General features: G+C 46.0%; 1 protein-coding gene across 1 annotated transcript; it reads left to right on the top strand.

Annotated features, from left to right (window-relative positions):
- Positions 1–3,003: 3,003 nt before the first annotated feature.
- Positions 3,004–12,705, top strand: IRX6 (iroquois homeobox 6). Its single transcript, XM_058155397.1, has 6 exons — positions 3,004–3,048; positions 6,159–6,416; positions 7,811–7,920; positions 8,873–9,180; positions 10,064–10,687; positions 12,593–12,705. The coding sequence occupies exons 1-6, from the start codon at positions 3,004–3,006 to the stop codon at positions 12,703–12,705; spliced, it is 1,458 nt and encodes a 485-aa protein (XP_058011380.1).
- The last annotated feature ends 8,483 nt before the right edge of the window (positions 12,706–21,188 follow it).

The following is a 21,188-nucleotide window of genomic DNA, read 5'->3' as shown; positions in this document are numbered from 1 at the left end:
TCAACTTCGGATTCTCGTTGCAACGCTTCGGGATCTCCGCAGATCTCAGCCAGACCAACGCGGAGCTTTGTTCCTTGGAGACTGAGTCACCCCCAGGCCCGGCTCAGAAGGAACCCCCCTCCCTTCCCCACCCCGGCCGGGCCGGGCCAGGCCATTAATTCGAAGCCGCTTTGGATAGATCCGGACCAATTTCGGATTTCTGCAAACGAATCGATAGTGTTGAAGATGAAGAATGAAATGGGGAGGGGTTGCCCACAAGGAATGGGCAGATTTCAGCCTTGAAAGGAGGCGGATTTAACTCTTGAGGCTGGATATTTTGCAATACGGTTCTAACCAAGAACCACGAATTGCGATAATATCACCCTTGGGTATAGAGATAATACATACACGCAGGGGTGAAATCCAGCAGGTTCTGACGAACCGTAGCAGAAATTTTGAGTAGTTCAGAGAACCGGCAAATGCCACCTCTGGTTGGCCCCAGAGTGGGGTGGGAATGGGGATTTTACAGTATCCTTCCCCTGCCACGCCCACCAAGCCACGCCCACCAAGCCACGCCCACAGAACCGGTAGTAAAACAAATTCACCACTGCATACACTTGTATAGTAATCTGTAACCAAACCTGTGTGATGTGTAGAGTAGGAATAATACACCCCCCTTCCATGAGTTTACACCAACTATGGTCAGCCGTAAATCTTAGGCCATAAAAGCTACCACTTTCAGTCTTGTACATCTGATCAGTAACACCTCTTTTCTTATAATATTGACTCCAACACGATGGCTGTTCGTTTCTCCTCTTACACTGATCTCCAGACCGAGCCCATGCAACATACAAGGAGATTAGTTGGGATTAAGTTTGGGTGACAAATCTAGACCCTACCACTCTCCATTGGTCATGAAGGGTTTCTAGTCCAACACACTCGGAGTTGATGGCGCAGAACATCGGAAGGTGGGTGTGGTTCGTCAATTGTTGAGCTGCAATCCTATAACAGCCCTGAAGGAGAACAGGAAGTTGATGGGAATTGAAGTCCAGATGCCCTTGATCCCCAAAGTAAGCAGTGTCCCCTCCTGCCACCTTCCTTGATGGCACTTTTGAATATCCACAGGTGCCCGTCATTCAAACTTTTGGGGTGTCTGGATCTGTTGTCTGGATCGGCCTTTGAGATGCAGGAAGAAAATATCAGGCTGATAGAACCGTCATTCAACTATCTGACACCTTTTAACAGATCGGGAGTACCCAACCTTGCCAACTTTAAGACCTGTGGACTTCAACTCCCAGAATTCCCCAACCAGACATGCTGGCCATAGAGCAGAAACTTGGCTGATGGTCAAGGCGCTCAATGGAGATCATGGTTTGGGTTCATATATGTCCCTATGGGTAGAGGAAAACTCTTCCCAGGAAAACTGGGAAAGAACCGCATACAGCCTCTTCAGTTCTAGGCTATTCCGCCGAGATCTTTGGCGGCTGCTTAAGCTTGTTGCGGGACCCTCCTTTAAACCTGGTCTAGCGAGTGGGGAGAACACGAGAATACAGCCAATTGTGGTTTCTTCATCTGGCTTCATTGGCGGTTTCCCCACCACCACCACCACTTGCTGGTTTTTCTGGTCAGATTTGAGCCATCACTTCTGTGGAAGGAAGGAAGGAAGGAAGGAAGGAAGGAAGGAAGGAAGGAAGGAAGGAAGGAAGGAAGGAAGGAAGGAAGATAGGGTGGGTGGGTGGAAGGGAGGGGAGGAGGGGAAGGAAGGAGGAAGAGGGAGAGAGGAAGAAAGGGAGGGAGGGAAGAAAGATAGTGAGGGAGGGAGGCGACAGAAAAGAAAGAAGGAAGGAAGGAAGGAAGGAAGGAAAGAAGGGAGGGAGGGAGGGAGGGAGGGAGGAAGGAAGGAAGGAAGGAAGATGAGAGGAAGAGAGAGGAAGAAAGGTAGAAAAGCAAAAAGTTCCCAATAGCCTCTAGCTGCTGAACCGAGGTAATACTGCCCCGCTACTTGGAGGCGCATAAATTTGGATTCTGTTCAGGTAGAAACCAACTCCATTCCCACGAGGGTTTCTTGGAGGGAAGGAGGGAGGGGAAGGAGGGAGAAAGGAAGGAGGGGAGCTTAATCCCCCACCCACCCAGCCCCGGCGGCAAAGCAAACCAGAGCCCATCCGCGTGGGAGCCAGCTTAGCTCTCTGCCCCTCGTCTTTTTTTTCCCCTTTTTTGTTTCTTTCTCCTCCCGTCCTTAAGCTTGAAATATTCCGGGCGAAAAGATTGGGGATTTTCTCTTGACGTCACGCGGCTCCCCAGCTCCGGCTCGTCCAGCCAACGGTTGGGCAGTTTCCCCGCTTGACGCTTTTATCCTCCTTCGCCAGGGCCAAAGGACGGGTTGCCCCCGCCCCAATTGCTTGCCAGCAAACTCCCCACCCTTCCCAAACTCTTTTGCCCCGCGCCTGAGCGCCGCGGGTTGCTTTATTTTTCCCCTTTCTCTCTCTCTCTCTCTCTCTCTCTCTCTTTCTCTCTCTTTCTCATCCTACCCTCCTTCCAGACTTCCACATCTCTTATTTCTGCACCTCGGCGATGCTTTCCGGGAAGACCCGTTCGGGATGAGGAGGGCGAAGAGAGGGGCAGGGGGGATCACGGGGGCCGGCTGGGAAGCCTTCTTCACGCAGATGCCCGGTGCTCTCCCGCAGTTGCCACCGATGCGCGGGTGGGGGAGGGGAAACGCAGCAATAATCCGGAGCAACGAAGTGTAGCGAAGGAGCGTAAATCTCTCCCCCTCCTTTCCTTCCCCCCCTCCCCATTAAGAGGCGCAGTGGATGGAACAAGAGGGGTGCTGGGTGGACAGGTGGGGCAGGAGGAGAAAAGGGGAGACCCGAGGATTTGGGAAAGGGGAGGACAGGAGAGAAAACCGAGGGGTGGAGGTGGGCAACCCTCCTCCTCTTCCTCCCCCTCCTCCGTCTCACTCCGGGTCCAAACGCGAGGATTTGGTCACCCGCGCGCGCACACGCGCCTCCACCTCGGCCAGCCGCGATGTCTTTCCCCCAGTTTGGCTATTCCTACAGCACTTCTTCGCAGGTGAGTCCGGCACTTTGGCGGGGAGGGAAGGAGGGAGGGAGGGAGGGGTGTGTGGGGGAATCCTTGGGTTAGAGGTTCAACAACCCAGGGTCAGGTTTTATCTTTTTGAGGGAGAAGGTTTTTTTTTTTAAAAAAGGTCCATATTTGGCTTTTTTCGGTTAGCTACTCAAACGACTGGCCAATCTTTTGATCTCTCCCCCCCTTCCTTCCTTCCTTCCTTCCTTCCTTCCTTCCTTCCTTCCTTCCTTCCTTCCTTCCTTCCTTCCTTCCTTCCTTCCCATAACATAACCCTTCCTTCCTTCCTTCCTTCCTTCCTTCCTTCCATTCATCCATCCATCTCAGGACCATGGATCAGAGACCGAGGTGGGGGGAGGAAGTGCGTCCCCAGACTCCAATCTTTATCTTCCGACACGAAATCCCCTTCCTGAGACCCTGCCTCCTCCCTTTTTTCCATTTCTCCTCCAGTTCCATTGCTTTCAATAGGCCTGGGATCAACAGCCATTGCCCCTGCCCCCGTTGCTTCTCCTTCCTTCCCCATCTCTGTTATTCCCCGTCCCTACGGAAGGGGAAGCCGAGCTGCCCCATTTGGGGAAGGAAGGGGGCTAAGGAAAAGGATAGGTTGTAGCCCCTCTAAACGCCCCCCCCCCCGTTATTTATCCGGGGAGCGAAAACCGCCGTTGCCAAAAACAGATTAAGGATCGTTCACTTTCTCTTCTTCATCGATTGGGGAAAATGGAAAGTGGACGTTTGGCCATTGGATCCTGGGCGTCGGAGGGACGAAGGTAGGAAATTAGAAAACCTTTGGAAGGGACGGACTTGGAGAACTTCGCCGATTTCTCTGCTAGAAAGACGCGCGCGGTTTTGTGACTTTTAGGGTTCGGGCTTTCCGGCTCACCCCGGAGTCACTCCGGGTTTGAAACCGGAGTCCTTCGGGGACAAGCGGGATCTCGCCTCTCTAGATTAACGGGAGATTCCCCAGGGCTCCAAGGATCACTGGCCGGAATCCGGGAGTCTGGTGGATTTCTTAGGAGAGCGAGATTCCCAACGGATATAATCACGCAAAGAGGGAAACGTCGCCAAACCTCTTTCAACCCCCAATCTCTGTTTCTCCGCCCCCGCTCCCCCCCCCGAATTATTTACACACCCTAGTCTACCACAGTTTTCTTTCTTTCTTTCTTTCTTTCTTTCTTTCTTTCTTTCTTTCTTTCTTTCTTTCTTTCTTTCCTTCCTTCCTTCCTTCCTTCCTTCCTTCCATTCATCCATCCATCTCAGGACCATGGATCAGAGACCGAGGTGGGGGGAGGAAGTGCGTCCCCAGACTCCAATCTTTATCTTCCGACACGAAATCCCCTTCCTGAGACCCTGCCTCCTCCCTTTTTTCCATTTCTCCTCCTCCAGTTCCATTGCTTTCAATAGGCCTGGGATCAACAGCCATTCCCCCCCCGCCCCCCCGTTGCTTCTCCCTCCTTCCCCATCTCTGTTATTCCCCGTCCCTACGGAAGGGGAAGCCGAGCTGCCCCATTTGGGGAAGGAAGGGGGCTAAGGAAAAGGATAGGTTGTAGCCCCTCTAAACGCCCCCCCCCCGTTATTTATCCGGGGAGCGAAAACCGCCGTTGCCAAAAACAGATTAAGGATCGTTCACTTTCTCTTCTTCATCGATTGGGGAAAATGGAAAGTGGACGTTTGGCCATTGGATCCTGGGCGTCGGAGGGACGAAGGTAGGAAATTAGAAAACCTTTGGAAGGGACGGACTTGGAGAACTTCGCCGATTTCTCTGCTAGAAAGACGCGCGCGGTTTTGTGACTTTTAGGGTTCGGGCTTTCCGGCTCACCCCGGAGTCACTCCGGGTTTGAAACCGGAGTCCTTCGGGGACAAGCGGGATCTCGCCTCTCTAGATTAACGGGAGATTCCCCAGGGCTCCAAGGATCACTGGCCGGAATCCGGGAGTCTGGTGGATTTCTTAGGAGAGCGAGATTCCCAACGGATATAATCACGCAAAGAGGGAAACGTCGCCAAACCTCTTTCAACCCCCAATCTCTGTTTCTCCGCCCCCGCTCCCCCCCCCGAATTATTTACACACCCTAGTCTATCACAGTTTTCTTTCTTTCTTTCTTTCTTTCTTTCTTTCTTTCTTTCTTTCTTTCTTTCCTTCTTTCTTTCCTTCCTTCCTTCCTTCCTTCCTTCCTTCCTTCCTTCCTTCCTTCCTCCTTCCCTCCCTCCCTCCCTTCCTTCCTGGTTGATGCTGGTCTCTCCCCCCCTTCCCCCCCACCTCTTTCTACCTTTTCTGCATGCGAGGCATCTTTCCTCTCTGTCCCCAGCCTACTCTGGCTGATCCCAGCAGTTCCTCCGCGGAGTAAACCTGCCTTGTCCCCCTCCTCCTCCCGAGTTCGGCATGGTAATTTGCGGAGGGAGGGAGGGGTGGCGTCTTTGAAGTTTCTCCCTTTCAGCTGGGCAAGATGGCAAGTCCGCCCGCGTGCTCGCTTGCTCGGAGTGCTGAGTAATTTCCAGGACAGCAGGAATTCTTCGAATGAGCGGTTGGTTGGGTGACTTCGGATTTGCCCGGGTTTTTCTCTCCCACCTTCTTTTGCTACTTGTGTTCCCACGCCCTTCGCAGGCTCTCTAGGCCAACTGGATCCCTCTGTGCTGAATCGGAAGGGCGCTTCACTTGGTTGTTCTTGTTGTTGTTTGTGGGGGATGAGGGTGATATCAGTTTTTGTAATTAATCCCAAACTTACTTACTTACTCCTTCCTTTCTTCTTTTCTCTCTCTGTCTCTTTCTCCCTCCCTCCCTCCCACCCTCCCTTACTTCTTTTTTGTTTTATTCCTCTCTCTCTCTTTCTCTCTCTTTCTCTCTTCCTCCCTCCTTCCTTCCTTCCCTCTTGCTTTCTCTCTCCTTCCTTCTTTTTTCTTTTCTCCCCCTCTCTCCTTCCTTCCTTCCTATCTATCTATCTATCTATCTATCTATCTATCTATCTATCTATCTATCTATCTATCTATCTATCTATCTATCTATCTATCTATCTACATACCTACCTCCCTCCCTATTTCCCTCCCTCCCTCTCTCCCCTTTCTTTTTCTTTTTTCGTTTCCTTCCTCTCTCTCTCTTGCAGATTTTCGTCTCGGCCACGTCCAGCGCCACTTGCTGTACCTCGGGCTCCCGAGCTGCCTCCGACGTTTCCTCGGGGTCTTCCCAGACGGCGACCCTCGGCTGCTCCTCTTACGAGAATCGGCTGCTGGCCGGATCCAGACCGGAGCTCAACGCGGCGCTGGGGATCTACGGCTCACCCTACGCAGCCGCTGGGGCCAACCCCGGTTACGCCAACTACCTGCCTTACAACGCCGACCCCTCCAGTTTCTACACCGCGCTGGTGAGTGAGTGATCTTCCCGCTGCCAAAGAGTCGAAGAAGAAAGGCGCTAGTCCCTGTTGACCGGGGAGGCGTCCAGTCATGTCAGATCCCTTCCATCCAAGAGGTTAAAAATGTTCAATTCCCACCAGAGGCCAAATGGGTGTTTACTTTAAAAGAGAGTCTGTTTTAGTTCCACCGCATTGATGCCTCGGCAGATTCAGGCAGGGGTGAAATCCAGCAGGTTCTGACAGGTTCTGCAGAACCCATAGCGGAAATTTTGAGCAGTTCGGAGAACCGTCAAAAACACCACCTCTGGCTGGCCCCAGAGTGGGGTGGGAATGGAGATTTTGCAGTATCCTTCCCCTGGAGTGGGGAGGGAATGGAGATTTTGCAGTATTCTTCTCCTGGAGTGGGGAGGGAATGGAGATTTTGCAGTATCCTTCCCCTGGAGTGGGGAGGGAATGGAGATTTTGCAGAATCCTTCTCCTGGAGTGGGGAGGGAATGGAGATTTTGCAGTATCCTTCCCCTGGAGTGGGGAGGGAATGGAGATTTTGCAGTATCCTTCCCCTGCCATGCTCACCAAGCCACGCCCACAGAACCGGTAGTAAAAAAAATTGGATTTCACCACTGGATTCTGGGTTGCGTTCTCTGGTGAAAAACGACTCTGCTCAGAGGCCAAATATTATTTATGGGGAATGAAGAGTTTGGATGGTGGCTATTAGGAGAATATGTTTCATTGAAATCCGGAGGACTTCCTACAAAATGAGGCTGTTCTTTGGTAGCCATTAATTTGGAAGTCACTTTCTCCCAACTCCGTTTGGTAGGGGAGGGGGGGATCCAAGGTGGATTTGCCTTGGAAGGGGAGGGAAGAGGGATGGGCTCTCTGAACCCCAGGAGGATCTTATGGCTTAAATAGGGATCCTCAGATCCGTTTACATAAATCTCATCCCACCTTTATCTTCAGGGAAATCTATGGAATGTTGTTGGTTTGAGGCTCCCAGCTTACCAACCGGAGCTACTAATATTCAAAGACATTTCAAATCTGTCGAATCCTGGAGAAAAAAGACAACAAAGAATGGAAGATGATATGACAGATGTCTAGGGAAGTTAGGGTGACCTATCAGCTTTATTAATAACTTTGGATTGTAAGTGACTTGGAGGCAGGGCCTACCCTTCTCCTGCTTCTTCTTTTTCTCCTTCTCCCTCTCCCTCTCTTTCTCCTCCTCCTCCTCCTCCTTCTCTTCTTCTCCTTCTCCTCCTCCATGCTAGGCACAGAGCCGGAAATAAAACAACCCACAAAATAGTTCAATGCAGCATATGAACCTGCTTTCTACATTGGAAATATGGGGACAAGGGTACGTAAGAGGTGGATGCACATTCTTGGCGTTTTACCTGGTTTTTCCCTCCTTGTAGAATTCTCAGTATGACTTGAAGGACACCTCACCGGCTTTACATGCAGGCATTGCTCAACCCACAGCAGCCGCCTATTATTCTTACGACCATTCGTTTGGGCAGTATGACAGGTAAGAGGTTCTGCACTTAGATCTGGCCCAGTAACACTTTTCCTGTCCCACTTGAGAAATCTATGGGTTGGGTCCAGTGCTAGAAGGAAGGGAGGTTTGAAGGGAGGAGGAGGAGAGGGAGAGGGGGAGGAGGAGGAGGAGGAGGAGGAGGAGGAAGAGGAGGAAGAAGAAGAAGAAGAAGAAGAAGGAGGAGGAGGAGGAGGAGGAGGAGGAGGAGGAGGAGGAGGAGGAGGAGGAGGCAACTAGGTGGTCTCTGATGTTCTCTGAACTTGGCTGTTTTCTTGTAGATATTTGATTACCCAACTAGGTAACATCATCAGTGCTAGAAGGAAGGGAAGTTTGAAGGGAGGAGGAGGAGGGGGAGAGGGAGAGGGAGAGGAGGAGGAGGAAGAAGAAAAGAAGAAGAAGAAGAAGAAGAAGAAGAAGAAGAAGAAGAAGAAGAAGAAGAAGAAGAAGAAGAAGAAGAAGAAGAAGGCGACTAGGTGGTCTATGATGTTCTCTGAACTTGGCTGTTTTCTTGTAGATATTTGATTACCCAACTAGGTAACATCATCAGTGCTAGAAGGAAGGGAAGTTTGAAGAGAAGGAGGAGGAGGTGGTGGTGGTGGAGGAGGAGGAGGAGGAGGAAGAAGAGGAAGGGGTCCTTGATACTCACTGACCTTGGTTGTTTTCTTGCAGATGTTTCATTACCCAACTAGGTAACATCATCAGTGGTAGAGTTTGCTCTCTGTTTTACACTAGTAGCTTGACCTGTCAATGTTGGTGGGCGTGTTCTTGATAGTCTCTTGATTAGGCTGTCAGGCAACTATACATAAACAGAGAGCAAACCCCTCTCCTTTGTAAGAGCTGTGTTTCTTGGGACAACTTCCTTGTTTCTATGGATAGTCTTATGAAGCTTTGTGGCTTTGGCCTTGGAAGAAGTCATCTCAACTCATTTTCATCTGCCTGTTAGGTATGGAACGGTGGACTTCAGCAACTCATCCAGACGCAAGAATGCGACCCGAGAAACCACCAGTACTCTCAAGGCGTGGTTGTATGAACACCGAAAAAATCCTTACCCAACCAAGGGCGAGAAGATCATGCTGGCCATCATCACCAAAATGACCCTCACCCAGGTCTCCACTTGGTTCGCTAATGCCCGCCGGCGACTCAAGAAGGAGAACAAGATGACCTGGTCTCCTAAAAATAAAACAGGAGATGACCAGAGGGAGGGAAGTAAAAGGAATGGGGAAGACTGTAGCAGTGATAATGAAGACAAAGGTAAGAATGGAAAGTTGGTGTCAATTTTTTTTCTCTCCCTAGAAATGGGAGATAAATTTTCACTACATAACGTAAGAGATGACTCACCCCAAAGTCTTTTCAGTACAGCACTTTAAACTCTACACTAGCCAAGGAGATGACTTCATAAGTTCTAGAAGAAGTCAACGATTTTCCCAGAACTCTGAAGTTTCCCACATATATAGTATAGTGTAGCCTTGGGTTTTATTGCTGGGTCGCTTCTGACTTACAAGTTTCTTTAGTCGGCTACATAGATTTTCAATTGGGTGAAGGTCTGGGCTATTCCCAGGCCATTCCAGCAGTGGCATAGGATTATCTTGAAGGGTCCTTGAGTGGCTCAGACTGTAAGACAGTCTGTTATTAACAGCAGCTGCTTGCAATTACTGCAGGTTCAAGCCCCACCAGGCCCAAGGTTGACTCAGCCTTCCATCCTTTGTAAGGTAGGTAAAATGAGGACCCAGATTGTTGGGGGCAATAAGTTGACTTTGTATATAATATACAAATGGATGAAGACTATTGCTTGACATAGTGTAAGCCGCCCTGAGTCTTCGGAGAAGGGCGGGATATAAATGCAAATAAATAATAATAATTTTAAAAAAAACTCCCCCCCAAAAAGTGGTGTTATTAGCCATCAAACCTCAAAAATACACTTTTCCAAAAAGGTTTCCACAATTTTGGCCACTGCTGTACCTGAGCTACATTAGTACTTAGGATAAATATGTCAACTTCATTTAGGTTATTTTGCGGTAGTTCCCAAGAAGCCAAATTACTGACGTCTCTACAGAAAACCAACTTGACTCGCTCTTAATGAACTCCTTAAGGTGACTCTTTTCTGTTCTTTATTCCTTTTGATTTTGAATCATAGACCCCAAAATCTGCAAAGAAGAAAAGGAATTGCAGCTGAGTGACCTGGAGGAGTTGGATGAGGAAGAACCAGACATGAAGGCTGAAGATGAGCTGAAGCACTTTCATCAGGACGGCCTCCTAATTGGCAGAGCATTGACTGAGTCTGAGAAGAACAGCTGTACTGGAAGCTCAGCTGGTCCTTTTCATGCTTTTTCATGTGCCAAGCAACATTCGCCGATTACAGGAGACTTTCTTGGACACAAGGAGAATAACATAGCGGCAAGTCTTGCCGCTCAAGGCCAACTCTATGAAACTCCGGAAAAGCCACGCATCTGGTCCCTGGCTCATACAGCAGGCGCCAACATGGTTGTGGGGTCGCCCAGCCATCCTGTTCAAAGGACAGAGAGCTCCGATTGTTTGGTGCTCAGGGGAAGGTGCTCAGGGACCGACGGACATTGCAGTGAAACACGGCCACTGGGCAACCTTGTAAGAACGCAACCCATTCATGACAAGGCCTTGGAAGAGCTGCCACCTCCGGCTAAGATTTTTAAGGGTCCAACCTTCAACCTACAGTCCATTGCACTAAACTATGCTTCATACCCTGTGCTAGGGGAGGCATGTCAGTACGCAACAGGAACAGAAGGTTGGCCTTTTCATCTTGTTTTTATTTTCAGACGTGTCTTTAGTTTGATAAAAGAAAGAAGTTCATGTGAGGCCCAGAACTCCAACACAGATGTTTAAACTCAGGAGAGACCGCTGAACACTTAGCTGTTTTCTGACGTAGTTGTGGATCTAGCATTCTCTTCTCAATTTTGGCAGCATGAAGGAAATAGGCCACCCTGCTTATTTGGAAAATGGGGTTAAAGAATTTAAGCTTTGTGGGTCAACTCTGGAAATGCAGAGAGGAATCTCAGGGGTGGGAAGAAACTTCCAGTTTAGATTCTAATCTGGAAATGTGTTATCTTTACCCACAACTCCAGTGAAATTGGCTAATGCACATGAGAAACGCACTGAGAGCATGTGCACCAATCACACTTGTCCAGAATTCTATTCTATTCCAAAAAGAAAAAAGAAAGAAATGTGATGGCTTGCACAAAATTAAATCTGACTTCTGTTGACTAATGTGAGAAGAACAAGCTTCAGCTTATAATTAGCAAATCAATTACTTCACACCTTAAATTGGGCAAGCAACTGATTTGCTTTTGTGTTTTTAAAAGAACAACTTGCTGTTGTTGTCATAGTTGTTTATCCTTAAGGATTGAGTGGGAGATTGCAATTTGGTCTTTCTATGGTTCTTAAATTTAAGGAGGTCATCCATCATCATTAAACCAGTTCACAATAACAATAAACAGTAATATTATTATATCTTGCCCAGAAAAAAAAAAACACAAAGTAGCAAAAAATGCTAAATGCTTATTCAGAAATCATTTGTATATTTATCTAAAAAGACAACGAAACAGAAAACAAATCAGTATTTAAGGCTTTAAAAGAAGACTTGGAGTAATATACTATATTAGAATTAATCCAAAATTGTACTGATATCTCCGTTGTTGTTATTCTTCCATTGAGTTGTACCATGACATTGTTTTTGCAGTATGTTAGGAAAAAAATGCACTATTTATCTATTCCCCCCCCCTCCACATTCCATCCTGGATCACCTTGTTTGGTTGGGAAGAAATGATCTCAGATCAGCAAATCATGCTGGTATATGGTAGTGGATCTTCTTCGAGAGTCATGGCCAATGACTTGGCCTCTGTTGCTAGAACGATGGAATGATCAAGTCAATATACAGATGCAATCTTCTCTAGGAAATTGTTTAGAGATGCGGTAGGCAGTATCCAAGAGCAAATGTCTATGGAGATTCTCAGACATCTAGGTCAGGGGTCTCCAACCAAAGCTGGCTGAGGAACTCTGGGAGTTGAAGTCCACAAGTCTTAACGTTGCCAAGGTTGGAGACCCATGATCTAGGTCATGGTTGTCCCAAAGGTGCTTTTTTCAAGAGGCAGCTGGACTTTCTTGATTTTTCTTTGAAGACCTTTTTCTTCTCCTTCAAGAAGCTTCTTCAGCTCTCCATTGCCTCTTGAAAAAGCACCCTTGGGATATTCAAGAGCAAGTTCATAGAAATAATTACTTCTGCACAGTTTAATTATAGCTGGTTTTAATGGTAGAATGCAAGAAGGGAAAAATTCACTCGGACAAACCAGGATGAGTTGGTTCCAAAGTTCTCATGATTGGACCTTCATTGCTAGCAGAAAACTGCCTTATGGGGAAATGGATAGAAACCAACCAATCTTCTTTGTCTCTTCTCAGAGCTTCACTGGGCTTGGAGTCATTTGTAGGGGAGACTATAGTAAGAAACATGAACCATTGACAATGGTCTGTCCTTCTGTATTAATAAATATTTGTGTAAATTCAAAGTTCTTCTATTCAAAGATTCTGGCTCTGTAAACCAAAGCAACTTTGTACATCTGAGTGTAGCCTAGCATTTTTGTGTGTGCGCCATTTCCATCCAAAGCTGAAAGACGGTTCCGTTTCTCTCTTACGACAGGATTTCGGAGAAGCATACGGGCTGCTCAAAGTTCTCTGGACCTGAGTGATGTTTGTCTCAGCCAACATAAAGAGAAGCTCAGAACAGCTTTCAGGCCGGTGCTGAAGAGGTGAAAAAAGTGAGTCAACCCATGCTGTTATGTTGTGTGGAGAAATGACTTGTGAAGTACCAGAGGTTGAACCCATTCCCAACATCCTTGAACAGTAGCCATGTTGCCAGAAACATTTGGAGTCTTCATCCAAGTTTGGAGCATCCAGCATACCATATGCCGGTGATGGTGAACCTATGGCATGCGTGCCATAGGTAGCACACGGAGCCATATCGATGGGCACATGAGCGTTGCCCTAGCTTAGCTCTGGTGCACATGTGTGCGCCGACCAGCTGATTTTGGGGCCTTCTGAGCCCGCTGAAAGTCTGGAAACAGGCTATTTCCAGCCTCCGGAGGGCCTCCAGGTGGGTAGGGAAGACCATTTTCGCACTCCCCAGGCTCCAAGAAAGCCTCTGGGGCCTGGGGAGAGCAAAAAATGGGCCTACCGGGCCCACCAGGCCATCACATGCCAAAAGTGGGGGGAGAATGGGGGCACGCAGCCTGTGGAGCAGGGCACATTGAATTATGGGTGTGGGCACATGTGTTCATGATCCCCCGCGATCTCCCCACTTTTGGCACGCAACAGCAAAAAAGTTAGCCATCACTGCCATATGCTGTTTTGTTATGAGTTGCTATTTTAATAAAGGGAATTATCTTTGCAATTCGTGGCATGCTTTCTTTCTCTATCTCTCTCTCTCTTTTGGCCAGAAAAAGCTATTTGTGGGTTCATTCCAATCCTAAAATTGAGGGTTTGGGGAAGATTTCATTGACTCATGAAAAACAAGAAAAAGCATCCAAGTCAACTCAACCAAGCAAAGAGTTCGGGAATCAAAAGCAAAGAATGGGATTGAATCTGTTATTTATTTCAATAATTAGAAGGTTAATATATAAACCTTCCTTTGTGTTTCTCAATGGAAAGTCCCTGCAGCATAGCATGCCTTCATCCCTCAATATGCAATAATAAAAGTAAAACTTTTAAAACTTTTTTTAAAAAAAGAAAAAAATAGAAGACCGTCTGCTGTCTACCAGTACATTGGTCCTGATAGTTCCTTTCCTAAAAGATCAAGATGGGGGATATTTTATCAGACTTTTACTTCGACTTATGAGATCCCTCTTCTCTCTTTCAGGTTATGGAAAACCACCCTGTTACTTGAACTTAAGAAGGTATGGAGACATCAGGCTTCCAGGGAAGACACCCACTATCTCTAATGTGAATCCTCTTTTTGTCTGTTTTCCTCTTTCTCGGCGCTCTTCAGAGCATGAATGACTGTTACAGCTTCTCATGTCAGAAGGAAGGGAAGAGATAAGCTTACGAAACACAACGTTGACCATCACAAGGCCAACCAGAAAACATACATGGCGATTTTGGGTTTTGCTATGTTATATGAGCATCTCTCGGGCGCTAAGTTTGTCACCAAATGACATTAATTGAACTGTGATTCTCCGGTAAAATCCTGCCGATGTATTTTGGATTTTGGAGAGACTTTGGCTTCTGTTGTAGATCTGTGTTGTTCTCTGTATAATGGAAACTAACAATGTGGTTATTGAACCTTTCTTTCTTTCTTTCTTTCTTTCTTTCTTTCTTTCTTTCTTTCTTTCTTTCTTTCTTTCTTTCTTTCTTTTTGTTTTTCATATCTCAAATATGTACGGGATGTGTGTGGGGGTTAACATCCTTTCAAAAGGTCTTTTAATACTGATTTTTCTCCATTTTTTTAAATTTAAGTGTTGTTTGTGCATCATGTTTCTTCAAAGGAGTCGTTTCCTAGTTCAACCTGCACATTTGTTTATTATTGCCTTGTACAAAGATATCACAGAAAGTATTTTTAAAACTCTCTAATTAAAATTCCAACAACTGAATGCTATTGAAGAAAAACATGAAATTTAAGAGACAGGAAGTGTGTGTGTGTGTGTGTGTGTGTGTGTGTGTGTGTGAGAGAGAGAGAGAGAGAGAGAGAGAGAGAGAGGAGTGGGGTGGGGTGGGGAGGGAGGGAGGGAGAAAAACAGCACTGAGATTCATTACTATCAATACGGATTGAATTCTCTCAGTTTTGTTTCTTATATAATACCTTAAAATCCAGTTTGGGACAATTTCTTTACTGATATGTTTTTTCCACACAGTTCTATATTTATTGTACAGTCATTATTTTTATTGAACAGGGGCGTGTTGGCTCAGTGGCTAAGACACTGAGCTTTTCTATCGAAAGGTCAGCAGTTCAGCAGTTCGAATCCCTAGTGCCGTGTAATAGGGTGAGCTCCCGTTACTTGTCCCAGCTTCTGCCAACCTAGCAGTTCGAAAGAATGTAAAAAAAATGCAAGGAGAAAAATAGGAACCACCTTTGGTGGGAAGGTAACAGCATTCCGTGCGCCTTTGGCGTTGAGTCATGCCGGCCACATGACCACGGAGACGTCTTCGGACAGCGCTGGCTCTTCGGCTTTGAAACGGAGATGAGCACCACCCCCTAGAGTCTGCAATGACTAGCACATATATGCGAACTGAACCTGCATCAGGATACAGGCTTTATCATGGGTTCAAACATTACACTAAGTTAAGTCCCCCCTGTCTGTCTGTCTCTCTGGCTGTCCCATTGTCCATCCATCTATCTGTCTGCCTTTCTACCTGTCCACCCATCTGTCCATTCTTTTTTCCCCCCTCCCTGATAGAGGCTTCTAGAATTTATCCAAGGACTGGAGACCAGTGTTTAGTCACTCATCACGAATCTGAATTCCACTTACAGTAGTGGCCAAAATTGTGGAAACCTTTTGGAAAAAGTGTATTTTTGAGGTTTGATGGCTAATAACACCACTTTTTTTTTTTTAGTTTCAAGATAATCCTATTCATTGCTGAAATGGCCTGGGAATAGACCAGACCTTAACCCAATTGAAAATCTATGTAAATGACTAATGAAACTTGTTAGTCAGAAGTGACCCAGCAATAAAAGCCAGTTACTCGAAGCCATCATTCAATCTAGGTTGCACATGATAACAGCTGCAAAATGAAAAGACTTGGTTCACTCCATGGGAAGACGTTGTAAGGCCGTAATTCATGCTAAAGGTTAGCCAACTAAGTATTAACTGACATGGTGATCATTTTTGTAGATCTCGTTTTTTCTACGTTTCACTTTTCTTCTTTATCCTGTAACTGCTACTCTAATAGCAAAACCTTCATAAAAGTTATTGCATTACATTCTTGATTCAATTATCTTTCTGTTGATATATATTTTTATGGTACTACTCCAAAAAAAAAAAAAAAGTGGTGTTATTAGCTAGTTTTAGCAAATCCACTTTTCCCAAAAGTTTTCCACAATTTTGGCCACTGCTGTCATTGATTTCTATAGTTTGGTATCCTTTTTTTTTCTTTTTAAGTTTTACATGCCTCCAAACCTTACAACTGTTGAGGCCAGAGTTAAAAGAGAGCCTGAGCCTGGCTCGGATACCATGGACAGCTCCAAAGTCATCAACCTGCTCCAATAAAGGTCTAGAAAGGGTCTAAAGGCAAACGTTGGTGAGCAAAGAAGTTCTCAAGTAGATTGAGAATAGTGTCGTGGTTGCCTCACGACCTCATCCTTTCTGGACTGGATCTCTTGAGTCAACCACTCTCAGTGCATTCTTTATGGATAACTCACCCTAATTGGCATGAAAGTTTGTCCTATGAATATCTGCCTGGCTTGTTAACAGGGCAACAATATTTCCTTTAAGGCGAGGAAGGGATAAAGTAGGACATTCTTAGTAGGTCATCATCCCAAGTTTGGTTAAAAGAGCATTATTGCCTCTGACCAAGTTGGGACAGAAAGGAGTCCATCACTCGGCATTCTTTCTCCTTAATTAAAAGTGTCACCCAGCACTCTCTGGGCAGACAAATAAACAGAGCTGAAGCTTAGAAAAAGAATGAAGCCTTTGTTCCTTGACTCATTGTAAGCAAGGCCCCATAATTTAATCACTGTGCTAATTAAGAGGTCATCTGCAGATCAACCCACGACTAGCTTTTCCCCAAGTTCACCGAGGTCAACATTTTACCGTGTGTCACTTGTGATCAATATCATCCAATGGATTCTGCTTTCGTAAATCAGCCGGATGGATCTTGGGTGATTGAGCAGAGACTGATACATGGATCAGGGAAGGAGCAGGAGAGGAAAGAGTGAAGCGTGGGTGAAATACCAGGATTGGAGAGGGGTTAAAAGTCTACATCTTCAGGCCAGTGGCATCCAAATATTTAAGGAAGATTCTTGTGTGTGTGTGTGTGTGTGTGTGTGTGTGTGTAAACTGATGCTCATTTGATTTCCACATCCAGGATAATTTATAGCCCTGAGGAAGAACTTTTTTCCAAGAGACCCATTTTGTTTGGAGAGAGATTAAAGGGCTGATCAGACATGGCTGCATTATTTGAAATGGGAATTAGATGATGGGTGGGCATATCTGAAGTCCTAGCCTTTGTACCAGAGTCCTCACTGTCTATGGAGATTCTCGGTCCTCCAGATCATGGTTGTCCCAAAGGTGCTTTTTCAAAAGACAGGTGGGCTTTCTTTGTTTTTCCTTGAAGATTTTTGTCAGGCCTGGAAGCCTTCTTTTTCTATAGATCTTCAGGCCTGCCACATTTACTACTGTGGAAAACTGGGAGGGGGGATTGTATGGAGCCTGAGTGATATATAGTCATAATAACATTCCTTTCTCAGAGACTCAAGGACATCTTGCCCTACACTTGGAAGGCTGGAACTGGGAGGCATCTCCAGTCGGAACGGTGCTTGGATTGGACCATGTGATGGACTTGTGGGTGTTGGGCAGGGACTTGGACTTTCTGTTGGGTGGGGAAAACCTGGAAATTTTCAGATTCGGGTTTTCCCAGATGTGACATCTCTAATAAAATGGAACTTTGAGGAAATGCAAGCCTTGGAGTTTTCTTTCATTGGGGGTGTTACTTGGAACCCTGACAGCTGTTTTGCTTCTCATCCAAGAAGCTTCTTCAGTTCTCTGAACTTCTTCAAAGAAGTGAAGAAGCTTCTTGGATGGGAAGCGAAACGTCTTCAAGCAAAAAAAAACAAAGAAAAAAAAAGAAAAGAAAAAGCACCTTTGGGACAGAATCCTCAATCCAATTTGCCGAAAATAAGCTACTCGTAATTCAGCAAAAATTAAAAGTGATACACCTGAGTTAATCCATACAGCCAACCTCCAGGAAACTTTCAAGAGTTTCTTTTGACTTTTATAGTATTCCTTGAACGGTCATTAAATAAATTGTTACTCAAGGGCTATCTGTAATTGAAACTGGACCCTGACTTCCCAAATAAAATCTGTTTTACCGAATTTTTTTTTTTTTTTGCATTTATATCCCGCCCTTCTCCGAAGACACAGGGCGGCTTACACTATGTTAGCAATAGTCTTCATTCTATTTGTATATTTATATACAAAGTCAACTTATTGCCCCCAACAATCTGGGTCCTCATTTTACCTACCTTATAAAGGATGGAAGGCTGAGTCAACCTTGGGCCTGGTGGGACTTGAACCTGCAGTAATTGCAGGCAGCTGCTGTTAATAACAGACTGCATTAGCAGTCTGAGCCACCAGAGGCCCTGTGGCCATCTTTCAATGGTGGCTGCAATTTTTTCCACACAGTTTGAAAGTGGGACACACGTAGATGCACCTACGTTTTAGTGCATTTACCAGAGAAGTAAAAAAACAAAATAAGTAGAAATATTTATGCTCTGTGGATATTCTGAGGGTCTCTTGGTCCTTGGCAAAGGAAAAAGACGTGATTGACTATCAATCCTCAGTAGCACAGTTTTCAGAATGTTTGAAGTTAACCCGGAACCCAACCATGGCATTGAAAAGCACTTGCTTGAGTTGACAGTGGTACATTTGGAAATCTACCTGCAGGCGTTTGTGAACTGCCCTTCCATTCCAGAACAGAGTAATGTTTAAAGAATGATTGTTCATGCAAACACTTTCTCTTCAAGCTAGTTTGATGATATATGTGTACCAGAGGTGGGCTTCACATTCTGACACCACCGGTTCACCCAGCACCAGAAACGGGAGCACACATGTGCACCATCGGCACATGTGTTGCGATGTCAAACGACATGGCAGTATGCTTGTGTGCGCCATCCACACATGTGTGGAGTGTCAAAACCACAGCGATATAGGATGGGATTGTATCTGGGTGGGTGGGCAGGCCCACTCTGGCCCACACCACCTGGCTGGGATTCCTCTGGTGGAGCAGGCTTTTCTGATTTTTTAGTTTCTAAGTCCACTGGAAGGGATATCCATTATCAGAATCTACTTGGGTCAAAAGTTGGAAAGTAAATGCGGACAATTTGATTAAACAATTTCATGACACTTTCCCTGACAAACCTAAAAAACCTCTTGGAGAGGGGGGGGGGTAGAAGGGAACCACCGACACTCTTCTTTATTATTTCTTTGTTTTCTTTCCTAGGATATAGCTTCTTTTGCAAGGGGGGGACGCCTGTCAGGCCTGGAAACCATACTAGGCCTTAGGTTTCCAGACGCTGCCACATTTTTCCCCTGAGGGGAAGAAGGGAGGTTGAGGGGTATGGTAACATTCTTCAAGCGGTCAAGGTCGGATTGTGTTCACATCTGCAGAAGGAGTGGCAAGAAGAGGTTTCGAATGAAGTGGAAGAACATTGGACCATGTGACCGGCAAAGGGGTTGTGGGGGGACTCTTGGGGTTTGTATAACTGGGAAAAGAATCCAGAAGTTTCAGTTTTGGAATTTCACTCACTGTTTGCCAGTTTCCTTATGTTAGTAAAGAACTCTGAAAGACAATGGCTTCTGAGGTTTTTTTATGCAGAGGAGGTTTTTCTGGAACCTTGACACCAAGCCCACCCGCAGGTTGCTACTACCGGTTTGCCTGAACTGGCTGAATACACTTCTGATGTGTTCTTATAAACAAACCCTTTATTCTTAATTTAGATCTAACTCTGTCCAACTTCATACATTCTCATTCGGGTACCTGGACGTGATCTGTCCCTCCTTTCAGACATCCTTTTTTTTTTGGGGGGGGGAGCAGGAGATCAAGGGAGAAACAGCCCAAGCTGAGCCCTGACCTGCAGTTTGCAGGCACAGAAATTAAGCCGTCGAAAGATAAACATTATTTCAAGTCAGATTTAAAGGATTAGTGCTTGTATTAAAGAGTATTAGCCCCGTTCAGAGGCTTTTGGAAGGCAGACCCCTCAATTTCTCCTCCCATTCTTTCCCAAGAGGTAGGTTTACACCAGGTATATCTTGATATTCCAACCAAATGGACCCATCGTATCTTTTGTGCCCTGAAATCTAGAAACAAATATCAGTGATATATCATCATCTAGTGCAATGCAAAACACATCGCCGGTTTTGGCCAGTTTTGTCCTAAGGATAAAGAGACTGCACACAGGCAGGCTGCCTTGGAGAAAAGTGGACTATGGCTTCGATCTTCTGAAGTTTGATGTTTAGAGAAGGAAAATGAAAGATTTTTTTCAAGCTGGACCTCAGTTGTGGAAGCAACAATTAATAGCAATAGAACTTAACATTCTAAAAAGCAGAGACATCACCCTGCCAACAAAAGTGCCCATAGTCAAGGTGATGGTTTTCCCAGTTGCAATATCTGGCTGTGAAAGTTGGACCATGAGAAAGGCTGAGTGCCAAAGAATTGAGGCCTTTGAACTCTGATGATGGAGAAGACTCCTGTGAGTCCCTTGGACTGCAAGGCGATCCAACCGTTGCTCTTTAGAAGGTCAGATCCTGAAGAGGAAACTCAAATACTTTGACCAATTAATGAGAAGGAAGGACTCCCTGGAGAAGAGCCGAATGCTGGGAAAGATGGAGGGCAAAAGAAGAAGGGGACGGCAGAGAACGAGGTGGCTGGATGGAGTCACTGAAGCAGTTGGCGTGAGCTTAAATGGACTCCAGAGGATGGTAGAGGACAGGAAGCCCTGGAGGAACATTGTCCATGGGGTCGGGCATGACTTTGCAACTAACAACAACTTACACATGAGCTTGGGAACTACCTACACTTAACTCCTAGGCCACCCAAATCTTTAGCCAACATGCCAACATTTCCAGTCATTGTTCTTGGTAGAATTCCCAACTCTGCTGGTGTTCCTTATGAAGTTCAAGAAGAATTGATTATAGGTCACCCTTAACATTACAACCAGTGAGGTCTGGTGAATCAACAACTGAATTAGGGTGGCCGATCAGGAGTCTTTTAAGATGTGCTTTTTATTCCCTTCCCTCTTTTTTTCTTATTATTAAAGGTCAAACAGGCCTTGGTGCAGATTATCCAGCTATCTCCAATTTCCCTGCAATCTGTCATCCCAGCAAGATATGTATCGCAAATCTCTCAAAATATAATCTTTTGGAATCATATTCTGAATAGTGTTTTGATTAAAAAAAAAAACAGAGCTAGGACTGATGTGGAACTAATATGAAAAAGACTAGATGCGCGGTGAGCAGGCGCCTTCCGTATTTAATAATCAGAATAAACTAATAGGTTCAGCCAGTAAAAAAAACCAGAAAGAACCCCTC

The sequence above is a fragment of the Ahaetulla prasina genome, chromosome 12 (genome assembly GCF_028640845.1).
Source record: "Ahaetulla prasina isolate Xishuangbanna chromosome 12, ASM2864084v1, whole genome shotgun sequence".
Classification (NCBI taxonomy): Eukaryota; Metazoa; Chordata; class Lepidosauria; order Squamata; family Colubridae; genus Ahaetulla; species Ahaetulla prasina.
This window is presented reverse-complemented; position numbering and strand designations above follow the sequence as displayed.

Excerpts from the sequence above, each read along its gene's own strand:
- IRX6 (XM_058155397.1), top strand. The coding sequence starts at position 3,004 with ATGTCTTTCCCCCAGTTTGGCTATTCCTACAGCACTTCTTCGCAG. Across the intron at positions 6,417-7,810 it reads CCAGTTTCTACACCGCGCTG|AATTCTCAGTATGACTTGAA; the intron begins GTGAGTGAGTGA and ends CCCTCCTTGTAG. Across the intron at positions 7,921-8,872 it reads TCGTTTGGGCAGTATGACAG|GTATGGAACGGTGGACTTCA; the intron begins GTAAGAGGTTCT and ends TCTGCCTGTTAG.